This window comes from Anser brachyrhynchus (genome assembly GCF_964034855.1).
Source record: "Anser brachyrhynchus genome assembly, chromosome: 19".
NCBI lineage: Eukaryota > Metazoa > Chordata > Aves > Anseriformes > Anatidae > Anser > Anser brachyrhynchus.
The window spans coordinates 5,014,708-5,030,440 of NC_137712.1; the positions used below are offsets into that span (position 1 = coordinate 5,014,708).

Sequence of the window (15,733 nt, forward strand, 5' to 3'; positions counted from 1 at the left end):
AACCCACCTAGCAGCGTTTCAGAGAGAAGGAAATCTAATGCCTGTTCTCTTCCCCCTGCCCAGGTCTGACCTTCTCAAGAAGACCCACGGCAAACATCGCCTTGCTGAGATCTTGCGATCTGAATATTCCAGTGGGATGGACACTGGTGTATCCAAGGTCAAGAAGAGGAAGAAAAAACAGAGGAAACCTGGCAACCAGCAGATTCCAACATAAGCCGGGACCTTCCACTCATTTGCTGCAAAACCTGCTTGAGCGCCTCAGCCGGGGGTCAGGGTGACCTGCCAAATCGACTGACGAGTGTTTCAATTTATCAGGCAAATATGGGAGGGATCTTGGGGATCCTGGCCTCCTCCCTCTCGCTCCATTTGCCCAAATGGAATGGAATCCAGGCGTGTCCTGTCGCACTGCTGCAATTAAATGTAGCTTCCCGACGATGCGTTGTGTTTCTAAGGTGTTTTTTTGCAGGAAAAATAAAAGAGGTTAAATACGGTTTTCAGAAAAATGTGATGTCTATGTAACCTTGAAGTGAGACGTGTGTGCTTTGCTGTCTAGAAGACCTGCAGAAACACTCTACACTGTGTTTGCTCACTTATTTTTAATCAGCAAAGCAGTGGCAGAGGAGGTGTTCCAGGTGCGGGTTTAAGAGGAGGCTGCTGCTTTCTGTGTTGCTATTCAGGGAGGCACTTCTGCTCCTGCTGCAGGTAACAGCCAAGCCGCTGCCACCTTCTCTCCTGTCCTTTGTGTGGTGGGGCAGGATCTGTCCCTGGACACTGATCGTTAGTCAAATGTTGCCAGCTGTAAGGAGTCTCCCTGATTTCAGTGAAATCGGTAGGACCCTGGAGAACTCCTCAGTGTAGTGACACATGGTCCCTTTGGGACAGAGCTCATGGGCACAAAACTTCATGTCAAAACTCCTCCGAGTTTGGGAACAAACGTTGTCACTGGGGGAAGGAGCCAGAGTGGAATCCAGCAATCTCCAAACTTCTCCTTGCCTGCAGCGTATTGTCATGCCTAATTATGAAATGCAGAATACGTATGAAATGTCTCACCTCTCTGAACATTAAAGCCTTTGCAGAGCCTTGCTAACGTTTTCCAGTAGTCACCCGGGCTTTCAAGGTTCTCCCTGCGTTAGCTCGGCCTCGCGCAGTGCTTTTTTCAGCACGTCGCGAGCTAATGGATTTCACTTCGTGCTTTTCCCCGTTCTTCCTTCTCATCAGAGAATTTCCACTGCTGAGAAAAGGAGGCAGCGTGAGCCCCCGTGTGCCGAGGTGGGCACTCGCTCACCACTGCCCAGCATGTGAAGTGAAAGCTGAGCTCAAGTGGAGCCAGTGGCAGAGCTGAGTTAGCAGCACATGGAGCCTGGCAGGGAGAGCAGGTGCCCCGAAGGCCTGCGGGCGACCTACAGAGTCCCACAGGACCCACGGGTGAGCACCCACCTCCCCGTGCCTCCTCCAGACCCCTAAAGGCCCTTTGTCTTCCTCGAGGGAAGGCACAGAGAAAGAGAGGCCTGCCTGCAGCCCAGCTTGGGCACGTTATTTAACGCAGCACCAGAAAGGGCTTAAATCCCGTAGAATTGTGAGGTGGTGGAAGGGGAAAAAGCAGAGTGTAAAAAAAATTTAAAAAGAAAGAAGTGGAGGTGAAAACAATATCCACTTCGTGAGTACAGAACTGGGGGCACCTAGTATTGGGCTGTAGTGAGTCATGCTAAGGGCTGTAGGAGGGAAGCAATCAGTCCAAAAGTATTTAATTTGTCAAGTGAATGCAGCTCTTGAGAACCAAAATGATTTTTTTTTCCTCCCAGGCAATTACCAAACAGAATGCTGATTTTCCTGCAGTACTTTAAGAAAGAAAGAAGTTAAAAAGGATCCAGTATAAAATTAACCATGTTTTTGCAGAGAGAGTGACGTTAATAACATTTCTTAGATTAAGATTTAAAAACAAAAAGCAAAGCCCATCTGATTTTATGATTACTGTTTGGAAGAGCAATCAGGTTTAAGGCAAAATGTCAACTTAAAAAAAAGAAAAAAAAAAGAAACCCCTGAGGATGAAAATGACTCAGAGAGAGCAATGCAGGGAGGGTAAGTTTGGAAGAACTGATCTTGTGCATGAGGGGAAAAAAATTGACCTTCTCTTGGCTGACTGTCACGTACGAATTAATAGGGACTAGTGGTAAATTCATAATAACAGGAATAAAGGGCCAACGGCACATCAGCGAGGCTTCGGGAAATCTCATTGCTGTCTGTATTAATTGGGCATGGAAAGTTACAAGCCTTATGGTGGACAATGTGATTATTAAAAAAAAAAGAAAAGAAAACAACTGCCTTTTTCTTTCAGAGCTATCTTTCAGCAGCTAGATCATTGAGTGATTAGGGAGAGGAGGAAGAGATCGTTAAACAGGGAAGTATTAAAAGAAGTGCGCACACACCTGAAGCTAATACTTTGCTTTAATAAACTTCGAAGTGCAAAACGTATTTAAGTTGTAGCTGGCTCAGCGGGAGGCAAATTCTGCTTTATTTACACCTCTAGAGGGGCTGGGAGCTGGCTTCACCCTTGCTCCTCACCTGGTTCAGGAAGCACTTAATAGGTTTGGAGTTAATTTGGTCTCAATTAGAAGCACCCCTGTAACAAGGCAGGGCACACAAGTGTTTGGCATGCCTGTAGGCTCCGCTGGCATGGAGCAAGTAGATGTAGTGCTGAGCTGTTCCTGAGTTTGTCCCCCCTTACTCTGAGGTACATGGTGGGTGCTGTGGGGGTCCTGGCTGGGTGGGAGCCGCCTGCGCAGCTCGGAGGGGCAGGGAGCTGGGCTCTGCGGAGCTGGGTGAAGCTGCAGCCTCGTTTTGCTGTGCTGGCATTGCCTTTGGTCAGGTTTGGTTTTTTAATTTTGGTTGGGGTGAGTGGCAGGGGCTTTGCTGGCCTGCAGCTTGAAGTCTGGTCTGGAAAAAACGGCACCAAGGAGCTGCTGTACAAAGTTCCCACCCAGGCTTGGGTTTGCCTTCCTTGCTGCTCCTCTGCACCTTGTTCTCAGAGCTGGGAGTCCTGGCTCTGCCAGGAATTGCTCTTGTGCTTTGCCCTGCTCTCTCCTGGCTCTGTCTCCTTCCCCCTGTGAGGAGCCCGCATCATTTGGGTGGCTGGGAAGGGCTGAAAGGCTGCGCTGAGCCTCTGTGTGTCACTCCCTGTCTGCAGCTGCAACATCTGAGTTCATGCTTTGAGGTTTTGGGGGAGAAAAAAGCAAGGGGGTAACCTGGGTACCAAGGTCACAGCTGGGCACCCACTTTTGGAATGTCTTGGTCACACACCTGACACCTTAACCCTAGAGCCCCTGCTGCTGAGCTGCACTGAGAGAACCGATCAGCAGAGCGCAACCCTGTTCGCATGGGTTTATTTTCCCTATAAGCCTGCAGAGAGGACAGGAGAAGCTCTGGGCTCTCTGACTTGGCCTAACTTTGTGTGGTGTTGAGACAGAAGGGTAAAAGAGCTAAAACCGTTCTGCTGGTTTTCTTCACCCTGTGCCTGTTGGCACGTTTGGGGAAGCAGCTTTCGTTCTTCACCCGCTCCCAGCGTGAGGGTCCTGATTAAGGCTGGGCCAGGAGAGGAGGAGGAGGAGGAGGATGGCCTTCATGCTGGGATAAAGCCCAGGTGAGGCCTGGGAGCCAGGAACGCGTTCGGTTCTGGCAGACCCAGCAGCACTGGCTGGGCTGTGCCTCAGACCCAGAGCTCACAGAGGCAGCTGCTTGTATGGAGCCCCTGCCCACAGGCTGGAGGTGAGGCTGGTCCTTCAGCGGCTTCGGAGGCTGCTGAGATCCTCCCACGGAAGACACTGCCCGAGTGGTGTGGTGCAAGCAGCGTTCTCCGACGAGAGCGTGCGGCATCCCCCCTAACCCTGTTGATTTGGGGGCTTTGCTGTGCCTTACGCTGCTGCCAGGCCTCTCTGGAGGACCCAGCTCCGGCCTGCTTCCCCTCTGCTCCCTGCCCCTCACAGCCAGCCCCGGCCTGGGGGTTTCCTCGGGCCCTGCCCCGCTGCCTCCTGTTTTTTTGGGGACAAACCATGCCCGTATTACTGCGCTGCCTCAGCCCCGCTTGCAGAGCGGAGTGCCAGCCTCTTCCAGATGTGAAATGGCAAATTTAAATATTGCAATTACAAACGTGTAACGAAGCCTTGTACTTCATTAATGTAAGAGGAGGAATCTGCTACGGCTACAAGGACAATTAAATATTAGAGAATGTCTTTGATTCCCGTTCCTGCTGTGTAAATGGGAGGAAGGTTGCTGTCTGCTCCTTGCCTGGGCGCTCGCGAAATGAAAAGCACACCCACTGCAAGTTGTCCTTTGATAGATTTTTAATATGATTTTAAAGAGTTTTGTTTGGCCTCATTCTTATTCAATGAGATTAAATTAAAGCACTTATCCCCTGGGTTTAAGTCAATCCATGTAGGATTTGGGACGGGGTTTGTTGCCCCGGGGAGGGGGTTGTTTGCAGGCCTCTCTGAAAGACTCCTTTCCCACTTCATTAACCCGAGCTGGGAGCGACCCCCCCTTCCTCCTCCTCCTCCTCCTCGCCCCGACCGAGGATTTACCCAACTCCCCCATTCACATGCAAAGGACCCAGCGGCGGCCCCACAAAGGCCGGGGGCTCTCCTCGGAGCGGGGCCCCCCCAGGCCTCGCCGTCGGGGCAGGGCCGCGGGCATCGGGGGCGTCGGGCTGGGCCTCGGCCCGCAGCCTCCGCTCGTTCCTTTTTTATTTTATTTAATTTTTATTTTTTTGGGGGGGGGAGGGGAGAGGGGGGGTCTACAGGGCCGGGGGGTGCCGGGGAAGAGGGAGGCGGCCCTAGGGAAGGGGAGAGCTGGGGGGGGGGGGGGCTTGGGCGGCCCGGGGGTGCCGGAGGAAGGGGAGGACTGGGGGGGGGAGGCCCTTGGGCAGCCGGGGGGAGGCCGGGGGGGGCCGGGGCTCAGCCCGCAGCCCATCTGTCGGCTCCCCGAGCCGGCGAGCCGCTGCCCGGCTGTCCCGGGGACCAGCTGCCGGGCCTCGGCCGAGCCCAGCGCCACTTTTCAAGGCGGGGGGGGGGGGGGGGGGGGGGAACAATCCATTTTGCCAAGCGCTCATTTAAAGCACTTAGGCAATTATACACTTAAGATTAGCGTTAATAATTCACCAGCCCGGCGGCTGGCCTCCCCCCCGCCCGCCCCGCGGATGCCGGCGGTGGGGCCGGGCCCTGAGGGGAGGGTACCGGGGGGGGGGGGGGGGGGGGGAACCGAGCCCTAGCCCTAGCCCCAGGGACCCCCCCCCGCTGCCTCCCCCTGCCCTCGGAGGGGAAGAAAGGGCCGGCGGAGGCGAAGCCGTTCAGTTTATAAAGAAGTTTATTTCCACATTTAAAAAAGGGGGAGCGGGGAGCCCGAGAGGCCGCGGCGCCCCGAGCCGCCCCCCCACCCCCCCCCACAACCGGACCCCCCCCTCCCTGCCCCGGCCGGGCCGGCCCCGGGATACAGACTGACAAGCATCACTTACACAAATACGCCCTCAGGGTTCACAAATAAATAATTCATATACATTTTGCGCACGGTATTTACAGTTCGCCGCTTTTTGCGGGTGCGGACGGCCCAAAACCCGGTGCCCACCCCCCCCACACACCATTCCGGGGTCCATTCCCGGCTGTGGGACCGGGGGAGGCGAGGAGGGGGCTCCCAGGAACCGGGGGGGGCTCGGCCCCGACAATTGCTTAGGAGGGGGCAGAAAGGCAGAGCCCCCCCGGACCCGGGCAGCCCCCCCCGGGCACCCCCTGCCCGTGCTCCCGGTGCGGGGTCGGGGTCGTGGGGGGGGGACAGCAGCGCCCCTCCTGCCCTTGGGGGGCACAAGGGGGCAAAGCGGGGCGGGGGCAGCTCTGCCAGCCCCCAGCCCTGCTCCTTGCATTCTTCGCGTATTAAAAAAGTGGTAGGGGGGCGAGGGGGGGGGTCTCCTTTATATATATATATATTTATATTTGTCGCTGGCTCGCGGCCCCAGGGGTGGGCTGGCCCCCTCCGCCCCCCCCCCCCCCAGACCGGGGTGTGTGGGGGTCGGGGGGGGGGGGTCCCGGGAGGCCGGGGCTCACCGGGGCTGCGCGGCCCGGGGCAGGACGCCGGGCAGGGGGGGCAGGGGCGGGGGGGGCTCGCTGCCGCCCTGCAGTCCGTGGATGAGGATGCGGGGCACCAGGGGTCTCTGGAGGGCCGGGGGCGGCGCGCTGGGTCCGCGGTACAGGTAGAGGGCAGCGCCGGGGTCCAGGTTGGAGACCAGGCTCTGCGGGTAGAAGTAGGGCGAGGGGAACATCCTCTGCAGGGCTGAGTAGTTGCCGGCCTCGGCCAGCAGCTCCAGGCCCACCGCCGTCTGCCTTTTCCACTTGGTCCTGGGGGGGGGACAAGCCGAGACAGGGGGGCGCGGGTGGCGGGGGGTGCTCCAAAGGGCGCGCACGGGGTTTTTGCGCTTCCCCCCCCCCCTCCTCCTCCCTTGCACAGCCCCGGTGCGCGCTGCCGGAATTCGGGGGTGGGACGGGATGGACTGGGATGAGGTGGGATGGGATGGGATGGGATGGGATGGGGCAGGATGGGACGGGACGGGGCGGGACGGGACGGTGGCCGTAGCCCCCATTAGCGGGGCAGCAGGACTTGGCTCCCCGGCGTCCCCACGCAGCCCCAGGGTCACAAAGCCCGGGTTTGGGTTTGCCCAGCGGCCACTCACTGGGGCCCGACCCTTGGGCACCTTCCGAGCCCCTTCCCGGGCCGGGAGCCGCAGGTTGCAAATCCCAAACGCTCCCTTGTGGACGCACAGCTCCGCCGGGCAGCCCCCCCCCCCCCCGTGCTGGTCCTGCTCCGGGACCCCCGAGCCGGGACCCCCAAGGGCCGGGGCTGCTGCAGGGGGCAGCGCTGGGGGGCTTTCGTTTGCGGCTTATAGGGATGGGGGGGGGGTCTGTGTCTGTAATTCTCTGTATCTATTTCCCTGTATCTGTATTTCCCTCTATCTATATTACTCCGTATCTATATTTCTCTGTATCTGTATTCTTATGTATCAATATTCCTTGGAATCTGTATTTCCCAGAATCTATATTTCTCGGTACCTCTATTTCTCTCTATCTATATTTCTCTCTATATATATTTCTATCTGTATTTCTATCTATATACTTCTCTTTATCTATATTGCTCTGTCTATATGTCTCTATATCTATACTTCTCTATATTTCTCCGTGTCGGTATTTCTCTATATCTTTATTTTTCTGTGTCTATATTTCTCTGTGTCTATGTTTGTGTGCACATTTATACACAGAGCCCCCGCCACCCCTAAGCAGCCCCGCAGAGCGCTGGCGGAGCGGCCGGGTTCCGCAGCCCGGGAACGGGGCTGGAAATTGGGGGGGGCGAGGGCTCAAACCGGGGGGCGAGGAGAGGACAGGGCCGGGGGGGTGCTGCCATCCGCCGCCCCCGGTCCGCAGGGGGGGCAATGGTCGGCTTTGGGGACCCTCGATTAAATCAATCGAAGCCACCAAACGGCTCCGGCCCTTTTGCAGTTTTGTCGCTGAAGCTCTAAACCTATTTCCCCCAGTAAATTATTCATCATAATAATAATTGTGTAATTACTGTAAAGGCCGTTAATTATTGATGCCCAAAGCAGTAATTGGTATCTATTATTAATGGCCCGATGTGTTATGCTGCTGTGTTTAGCTGGATGCCCGGTGCTCCCCTCGCTCGCTGGGGCTGGGGGGCACCGATTGCCCCCCGGCCCGGCCCCGTGTCCCCCCCCCCCCGAATTTGGGCTGGGGGCAAAAGGCCCCGGGGGGCTGCAGGTGGCTGGGACCGGGGGGCTGGGGGGGGCCCGGAGCGGTGCTACGGGAGCAGGATGGGACCGGGCGCTGCGGGCGGGAGGGCAGGGGGAATTTTTACCTTCTGTTCTGGTACCAGGTTTTCACCTGCGTGTCGGTGAGGTTGAGGGAGGCCGCCAGCTCCATCCTGTCCTGCACGCTCAGGTATTTTTGCCTCTCGAAGCTGCGCTCCAGCTGGGCCAGCTGATGGTCGGTGAAGGCGGTGCGGGCTTTGCGCGGCTTTTTCAGCCGCACCGGGGGGCTGTCCCGGGAGCTGGAGATCTCCCGGTCCCCTTCTTCTTTCACTGGGCCGACAGGGAGGAAGAGAGGCCAGGTCAGGGCAGGCAGGGAAGGGGAAAGGCTCAAAAGGGGCTGAGCCCCCGCCGCAATAAACCGGAGGAGAGGGGCGCGGGCACCAAATCGGATTCACGGCGCGGTTGCTCCGCACCCCGATGTGGTTTAACCCGGGGGGGGCCTCGCAGGGACCCGGCTCGGACCCGGCCCTTTCCGCCCCGACAGCCGGAGGGGGGCAGGATCCGGCCCCTGCGCTCTCCCTGCGCTTCCTGCCCGGCTTTGCCCCCCGACACCCCACAGCTTTTTTGGTGCCCGGGCATTTCGTTTAGTTTGGGGGTTGTTTTTCTCTCTTTTTTTTTTCCTCTCTCTTTTTTCTTTATTTTTTCTCTCTTTTTTTCCCTCTCTCTCTTTTTTTTTTTTTTTAAACCCCAAACAAAACCAACCCCAAATAAAGACGGGGAGGCCGCGTTTTTGGAGAGGAAAGCCGCCGGGCTTGGCGCCTCTTCTTCCCCCGTGCGGAAAAGCCTCCGTCCTCCCGAGCTGCTGCCGGGGCCGGGACCCAGCCTCCCTCCCGAGGCTCGCAACGAAATCCCGGGGAAGCGGCCCCGACCGGGCCGGGTTTGGGCTTCAAAGCCGGCGGCGGAGGCTGGGGGCGGCGGTGCGGAGCCTGCCTGCGCCCTCCGTGCCCATCACCGGCGGAGCGACGCCGGGATTTACACCGCGAAACCTCGGAGGGGTAAAGAGCCGGGAGGAGGGAAAAAAAAAATAAAGGCAAATATAGAAAACAAAATAAAAATATAGAAAATATATATATATAGGAAAAAAAAAAGAAAAATATAGGGGAAAAAAAAGAAAAACAACCCCAAACAAACCCAAACAAATCAAAACAAACCAAAACAAAAGCTCAGAAATAAGGAGGAGAAGGAGCCCGGCGGTGCTCGCCTTCCCCACCCTCGTGGAGGAGAGGAGGAGGCAGGAAGGCTCCGGCTCGAGACATTTTCGGCGCTGGGGCTTTGCGGGCTTTATGCTAAATTTCCCGGGGCCGGGTGTTAGCGGGGCCGGGGCCGCGCTGAACGCGAGCTGATTTCTCTCTGTAGGAAGACAATAATCCGGTTAATTGAGCCACCGGGGAGAGAAACCCTTCAACCGGAAAGCCCGGCTCCGGCCGAGGAGGCAGAGCCGAGGCCGGGGGGAGGCCGCCAGCACCGGGACGGCTCCGCCCGGGGGGGGCAGCAGCGACCCCGGCCTGGGGAGGGAGGGGGCCCGGCCGGCCCCCGAGAGATGCCCGAAAGTTTTGGGGAGCTTTTTGCCCCCGGGGCAGGGGCAAAGCCGGGTTTCGCACCCCGGGAAGAAGCAAAAAATTCCCTCCTCCGACCCCCCCCCCCCGCCCCGGGAGGCTCAGCCTCGGCTCCCCCAGCGGTCCCGCTGGCCGCGGGGCTGCGCTCGGTGCGGCGACGGCTTCCCCGTCCTGCAGCTGTGCCCCGGGCAGCCCTGGCTTAAAACACGAAAACAAAAAAAGAAAATTAAAAATCAAAAGTCAAAAATCGATGTCGCGGGGCTTCGGCATTTCGGCTCGGGCCGAATCCCGCCGGTTAGGCCCAGCCGCGCAGCCCCCCGGGCGGTGTAAATCGGGGCCGTTTCGCCCCAAAAAAGGCTCTTCCCAAAGCAGCAAAAAGGGCGCTGCTGGGCGCGGGGACCTGCTTCTGCTCCCCGCTACGCGGGGGTTTTAAAGCCCGTTTGCGCAGTGATTTTTTTCCCCCTATTAAAATAGGTGTTTTACCCCTATTTGCGCAGTGGTTTTCCGCTCCTTTCAGGCGGTGTTCTTGCCTCCCTTAAGCGGTGTTTTCCCCTCCTTTAAGCAATGTTTTCCCCCTCTTTAAGCGGCGTTTTCCCCCGTTTTAGGGAGAATTTCGATGCTGGCCGCGGCTGCCCCGAGCGGAGCCGAGCGCTCCCGCTCCGTCCCTGCCTCCTTTCTCCCCTCTCCGGGCGGTTTTGGGAAGGGGACAAAGGCGAGAGAATTAGGGGAGGAGGTTCAGGAACCGAAAACAAAACCCGAAGTGGGGAAGCGCGGCTGTTTTCGATCCCGGCCCTTCCGAGCGGCGGAGCCGAGCCCCGCGGTTCTCCCCGCGGATCCTCCCGCAGAGGCCGGGGCCTCCCGCGGGGCGCGGAGGCTTTTTTGGGGCAGTTTTCCTCCCCCTTCAGCCCGTTCAGCGGCTGCTTCGGGCGATCCGGGGAGGGGGGGGGTACAATTGCCCTATCCCGTCCCCCAGTTCCTGCCAGCCCCCCAAAATCCAGCGGCCCCGCGAGGAGCCACGGCCTCCCCTTTCTCCCCCAGCCTCGGCAGCCTCGCCTCTCCCTGCGAACAGTTTTTTCCCGGGTGAAAGTTATTATCAGTATTATTATTTTTTTCGGGGACGGCGGAGGCGGGATGGACGAAAGCTGCCGGGATAACCTGATCCGGGGTGGTGGGGGGGAGAGCCCCAAACCCCAAACCTCCCGCGCTGCGCCCCTGCCTCCTCCGAGGGGGAGGCCGGGCAGAGGCTGCGAGGGGCCGGGGAGGCCGAAGCCCCGGCCCGGGGCGAGCCGCAGCCGTTTCAGCCCCGTTCCCCGCCGCGGCTGCAGCCCGGGGCTCGAAATAATCCGAAATAATAACCGGGCTAATAACGCTAATACGAACCCAATCAATTCCCGCCGACTTTTCTCTTTCGTTTGATACCGGAGCAGGGGAAATACCCGGTAAAATCCGTGCCGATTTTATTATCGTTTCTATTTTGTTTTTCCTCGTGTTTTGCCCGGGCAGAAATCCGCCCCCGGCTCTCGGCTCCGCTTTCCCCGCGGGCAGGCGCGGAGGACCCGCGGGGAGCACCCGGAGCATCCCCCGGGCGGCTTCGGAGAGAGCACGAAGCGCCCCGGCCCCTGCCACCGCAGCCAGCCCCTCCGACCTTTTCCTCTCCAAAGTTTTCCCGACTTGGTGCCGACCCCGCGGTCATTTCGGGGGCCACCGGTGCCGCCACCCCACCCCCCCCCACCCCCGGCCCCGGGGCGCTCCCGGCGCATTTTGAGGTTTCAGGGCCAGGCTGCCCTGAGACACCCCCCCCACCCGGAGCCAGCGGCTCTTTTTTACCTTTGTACTCGGAATCCGAGGAGGAGCTGCTGGTGGTTTTTTCCATTTTCTCCCTAAAGTCCTCGCCGGGTTTGGTGGGGATCCTGCCCGCCGGCTCCTGCCCGCCGTGAGGTCCATTGGTGCTGGAGTAAGGGGCGCAGGCTGCCAGGGGCTTGCAGTCGGCCAGGATGTCTCTGATGAGGAAGGACGAGGTGACGGTCCGGGACTGGGAAGGAGCCGAGCCCTGGCCGGGCTGCAGATGCGGCCCCGCCGCCTCCAGGCACTCGCGGCCGGGCGAGCGGGGCGAGGGGCACCCGCTGCTGCCCTCCGAGCGGGGGCTCAGCTCCAGCGGGGACCTCCCGTCGCCCCCCAGAGGGTCCCCCTTGGGCCCTGCCGGGCTCCCGGCTCGGTGGGAGAGGATGGAGTCGATCCCGAAGCCGGTGGAGCCCTCCATGGCCCCCGCAGGTGCTGGCGCTCACACGGGCATCGGCGGGGAGGGCGCGGCGGAAGAGGGTTGGTAACGATAATTAACGGCGAGAGCAAGAACAACAACAACAAAAGGGGGAAAAAAAAAAAGGAGAAAAAAAAAAAGGAAAAATAAAAAGGTGAAAGAAAGAAAAAAAAAAAAGCAAAGTTCAGCCTGGGATCCGGGCTCTCCGAGGCGCCGCGCGTTACATCCAGGGCTGCTCCGTCTTCAGCATCGCGCCCAGCTGCACTCAGACAGACAGACAGGAGGGGGAGAGGGAGGCAGAGTCAAACTTTGGCCGCCGAGTGGGTGGTGGAGGTGGGGGGGGGGGGGGTTGGAGACGGACCCCAACCTCACCCGGGGGTCCCGGCCCCCGCCCGGCCACCCCAGCGCTGCGCGGAGCCGCGGGGCTGGGGGCAGCCCGGGGGCTGCCAGCCGGAGGAGGGGAGGCAGCGATCGATAGTGAGGCTCCGCAGCGCCCTAAGCGCTTAATGATCCCCAAATCAACTCGGCGGGGAGGGCGAGGGGAGGGCGGAGGGGGTGGGCAGCCGTCGGGCCGCCGCGGCGCCCCCCTTCCCCGCCAGCACCTCGGACAACGCCGGGGGAGGCGACGGTGGCAGCGGGGGTGGGAGGGGGGGGGTGGAAATCGGAGTCAAACCGGAGCCGGCGAGTCAGCACCTCGAACAGCTGCCGGGCGCCGGAGTCACTCCGGAGCCGGCGCCGCTTTCAGCACCTCGGACAGCGGCGGGAGCCCCGCGCTTCCCCGAGGGGGGAAAAAACTAAAAAATGAAATAAAAAAAAAAAAAGGGGGGGGGGGGGGGAGAGAAGAACTTGTGCCGCTCCGGCTCGGGTCCCCCCCCCACCGCACCCCAGCCGTGTGAACGCGCCCATTGGCCGCCAGGCGTTTTGGGGGATGTCACTCCCCGGCGGCGACACCTTGCAGCTTGATTACCGGGAATTAATTGCCGCCCGCAGCCCCGCGCTTTCCGGGCGGTTTCCGCCCCTCTCTGCTGTCATCATCCCGCTGATGGGGCTCGTAATAGGGTGATTAGCCGCGGGGGGGCGGGGGGGCTGCTGCTCGCTGCTCGCCTCCCCCCCAATTAGCCGATCCGAGCGGGGAAAGTTTTGCTGGGCGCTGGGAATTAAAAAAAAAAAAAAAAAAAAAAAGGAAGGGAAAGCAAAGGCAGAGCACCGGCACCCTCCGCCGAGCCGGCGGCTCCGAGCCCGAGCCGAGCCTCGGGGCTGCGAATTTCGTTGCATCCTCTGGCAGTGGGCTGCGGGGGGGGGGCGCAGCGCCTTTTGCAGCGCCCCTTCGGCAAAAAGCAGGGGGAAAGCACCGGGCAACTGCTCGGGCATCGCCTCCGCGGAGCTGCTGGGAAGGGACCGAGCTCGGGGAGGGGGGGGGGGGATTTTTCCTGCTCTCGATTTTGATTTTGATTTTAAAAATAAGGCCGACCTGCGCGCCCTGCCCGCCGCCGGCCCGTTCCCCCCGCAGCCGCCCTTCCCTCCCCTCCCCTCCCCTCCCGCCCCGTCGGGGCGTTTCAGTGCCGGGGGAGGGCTCACGCCCGGCTCCCACCTTCCTCCCTGGGGGGACCGGATCCTGCTCCTCCGGGGCTCCCTCGGGGGCTTTTCCTGGGGGCCGAGCCCTCGCCGCGGAGCTGGGGAGAAAAAAAGAATATAATAAAAAAATCCCGTCCCCAAGCCGTGGGCGTGCAGCCGCGCCGTGGCTGGTTATTTCTCAAATCCTCGATTTCTTCCTTTTTTTTCTTTCCCCCCCTCGCGGGCCAGGCAGCTGCATCTTGTCCCCCTTCCAAAGCCGCCCTCGGCCGGCAGCTTGGAGGCGGTGGGAGCGGGGAGAGCCCCCCCGGCCGCCCGGCTGCCAGCTGTCGGGCAGGGGCACGGGCAGGGCCCCAGCACCTCGGCCCCGAAGGGCTCGGGGCTCTCCGGGCTCGGGGCAGGGAACAAAAGGAGCCGCCGGTGGGGGGGGACAAGCCCCGGGACAAAAATCAGCCTCAGCCCCTGGCCCTGCCTGCCCCCAGCCTGGAGGCGCAGCGCAGCCGGTGTGGGGAGGAATGGGGGGCTGGGGGAGCACGGGGGGGCTGCTCGTCCCTCCCCGTCCCGTCTGCTGGGGGCTCTGGGGGCTGTTTCGGGCTGGTTTGGCAGCATTCACCTCCCCCGGCGGGGCTGGAGCAGAGCAACAGATGCAGGAACTGGTCCCAGTGAGGAACGGGGAAGGGACCCCACTGGGGGTCCCAGCTCCGCAGCGGGACTGGGCTGGCTGCTGGGGTCTGCCCTCCCCCTGCCCCGTCCGGGCAGCACAGCCCGTTTGGGATGGAGCTCGGCTCCGGGATCAGGACCGGCACCGCTTTGGGGCCAGGAATGGGACCGGGATGGGGCTGGGATTTGGATACGGGATTTGGACCAGCCGTGCCAAAGGACCAGGCTGGGCTGGTGGCTCTGCTGCTCCGCTTCCTTCCCTTGAGCCACGCAGCTGCCTTCAGTCATGAGGGGTTTTACTGGTTGGATCTGCTCTCCGATGCTGTGCAAGGTTTTGGGGTGCAGGGAGGGGAGGGGTCCAATCCTCACCCCGAGCAGACTCTGAGCTGTGCCATCCCTAGCCAAGGCCCTGGGCACAGGGACTCCCTGCAGGGCCACGCGTGGAGCACCCAGCAGGTACAGGGGCACCCGCACCTCTTGTCCCACTGCCACTGTGGCTGACATTAATCAATATGAATTTTTAATATTATCATTAAGCCATTTCAGAACTGGACTCCCCAAGGCAGAAATGTGCCCCATTTTACCCATACACAGAGCCCCCCTCCATCAGTTCAGAACCCATTAATTCCAGCTGTCACTTTGGTGATATGGGTCTACATTGGGAGCAAGTTTCCTGCCTTGGCCGAGCTGAACTCTGCACAAACCCTGGGGTATGTGAGGATGCGTTGGGCCTCGAAGGGCTAAAAACCTGTGCAACGCCACACAGCTTCATCCTGGCAGCCCCAGCTTAGGAGCGGTCCTGTGTTCAAGAGCTGGGCTGATGGAGAACTGGGGCAGGCTGCCTCCGTGTCCCACTGGCCGTGTGCCCCAAGTGGTGTGTCTGCTGCTCCCACCCCATCCCAGGCCCTTTCCTCCCACCCCAGCCCCCTCCGGAGCCGTGTCCACGAGGGCTTCCCAGTTTCTGGGCCGGCTCCATCCTGGAGGAGGTGCTGCGTGTCCCTGGGAGGGCACAGAGCCAGCAGCGTGAGCGGGGTGGGCTCCACGCTGCCCTGCACACATGGCCCCGCTGCACCTCGTTCTGCGGGGGGATGTCCCTGGAGGGACGGGGCCTGCTGGCCATGGTGGTGCCCCGGTGCTGCAGGCAGGACACACACTGCCGAAACGGGGCAGGGAACCAGAGGTGTGGTGCTCCACTCGTGTGTTTGCAGGATTTGGCTCTTCCAGCTCCAACAACATCTCATTTTGATACAAAGCAAACGTAGCTGCTCTTAAACCCGTGCCCTAGACTGCTTCTGGTCACAAACACACGAAGGCACCAGGGGAGAGCTCCCTGATGCTGGCCACATTTGCGGTCATCTCACCAGGGTTGGCTCTGGGGCTCTGGTGCCTTTAGGGTCAGCTGGACACCCCAGCTTGCTGGGTGCTGCTGGTGGCGGGGTGAGGCTCTGCTGGCACCTGGCACGTCCCTGGGTTTAGTTTTGGGGGCTCAGGGTGCAGGCAGAGCCCTGGTGGGACCTCCAGGGGTCGGAGGGAAAGGGCTGCCAGGCTGCGGCCCTGGCTGTGGCGGGGGCGAGCCTGGAAATATCCGGTGGGGTGCAGAGCAGTACCCTGAGAGGGTCTGGTGGAGGAAGGAAAATGCCTGGGGGCTGTGCTGGGCTCTGTTCCGAATTCCCCTCCCAGCCCAGCCGGGGTGCACGGCAAAGGAGGGCGCGGGGAGGGATGCTCGGCAGCGCCCGGCCTCGGTGGGATGCTGCGGGAAGCGAGTGGGCATCCCCGGGGGTGGATGGGGGGGGGGGGGAAAGGGGGGGATGAAAGGGGTGGACCGGCGGCCGG

General features: G+C 60.6%; 2 protein-coding genes across 8 annotated transcripts in view; one reads left to right on the plus strand and one right to left on the minus strand.

Annotated features, from left to right (window-relative positions):
• DDX31 (DEAD-box helicase 31) overlaps positions 1-503 on the plus strand; it is a 63,551-nt gene extending 63,048 nt beyond the window's left edge. For all 5 annotated transcript variants that reach the window (XM_080561776.1, XM_080561777.1, XM_080561779.1 and 2 more), the window contains one exon: positions 64-503. In XM_080561776.1, the coding sequence (XP_080417902.1) occupies positions 64-214 (151 nt within the window). In that variant the 3' untranslated portion in view covers positions 215-503. The remainder of the gene's footprint in view (positions 1-63) is intronic.
• A 4,859-nt stretch (positions 504-5,362) lies between these two features.
• BARHL1 (BarH like homeobox 1) lies at positions 5,363-15,652 on the minus strand. 3 transcript variants are annotated; one of them, XM_080562258.1, is made up of 4 exons: positions 13,260-15,652; positions 11,239-11,927; positions 7,903-8,125; positions 5,363-6,377 (listed from the first exon to the last, which is right to left on the minus strand). In XM_080562258.1, exons 2-4 carry the CDS (start codon positions 11,669-11,671, stop codon positions 6,083-6,085), a joined length of 951 nt encoding a protein of 316 aa, XP_080418384.1. In that variant the 5' UTR covers positions 11,672-11,927; positions 13,260-15,652; the 3' UTR covers positions 5,363-6,082. The 3 variants fall into 3 exon arrangements, with proteins under 3 accessions (XP_080418384.1, XP_080418383.1, XP_080418382.1); XM_080562257.1 differs by lacking the exon at positions 13,260-15,652 and adding an exon at positions 12,041-12,266; XM_080562256.1 differs by lacking the exon at positions 13,260-15,652 and having other exon boundaries at positions 11,239-12,266.
• Between the last annotated feature and the right edge of the window lie 81 nt (positions 15,653-15,733).

Bases quoted from the DNA above. Each gene is read 5' to 3' on its own strand.
- BARHL1 (XM_080562258.1), bottom strand. From the start codon at position 11,671: ATGGAGGGCTCCACCGGCTTCGGGATCGACTCCATCCTCTCCCACCGA. The intron at 8,126-11,238 runs GTAAAAAAGAGC...CTGTCGGCCCAG, and splicing joins CTCGGATTCCGAGTACAAAG to TGAAAGAAGAAGGGGACCGG. The intron at 6,378-7,902 runs GTAAAAATTCCC...TCCCCCCCCCAG, and splicing joins ACCTGGTACCAGAACAGAAG to GACCAAGTGGAAAAGGCAGA.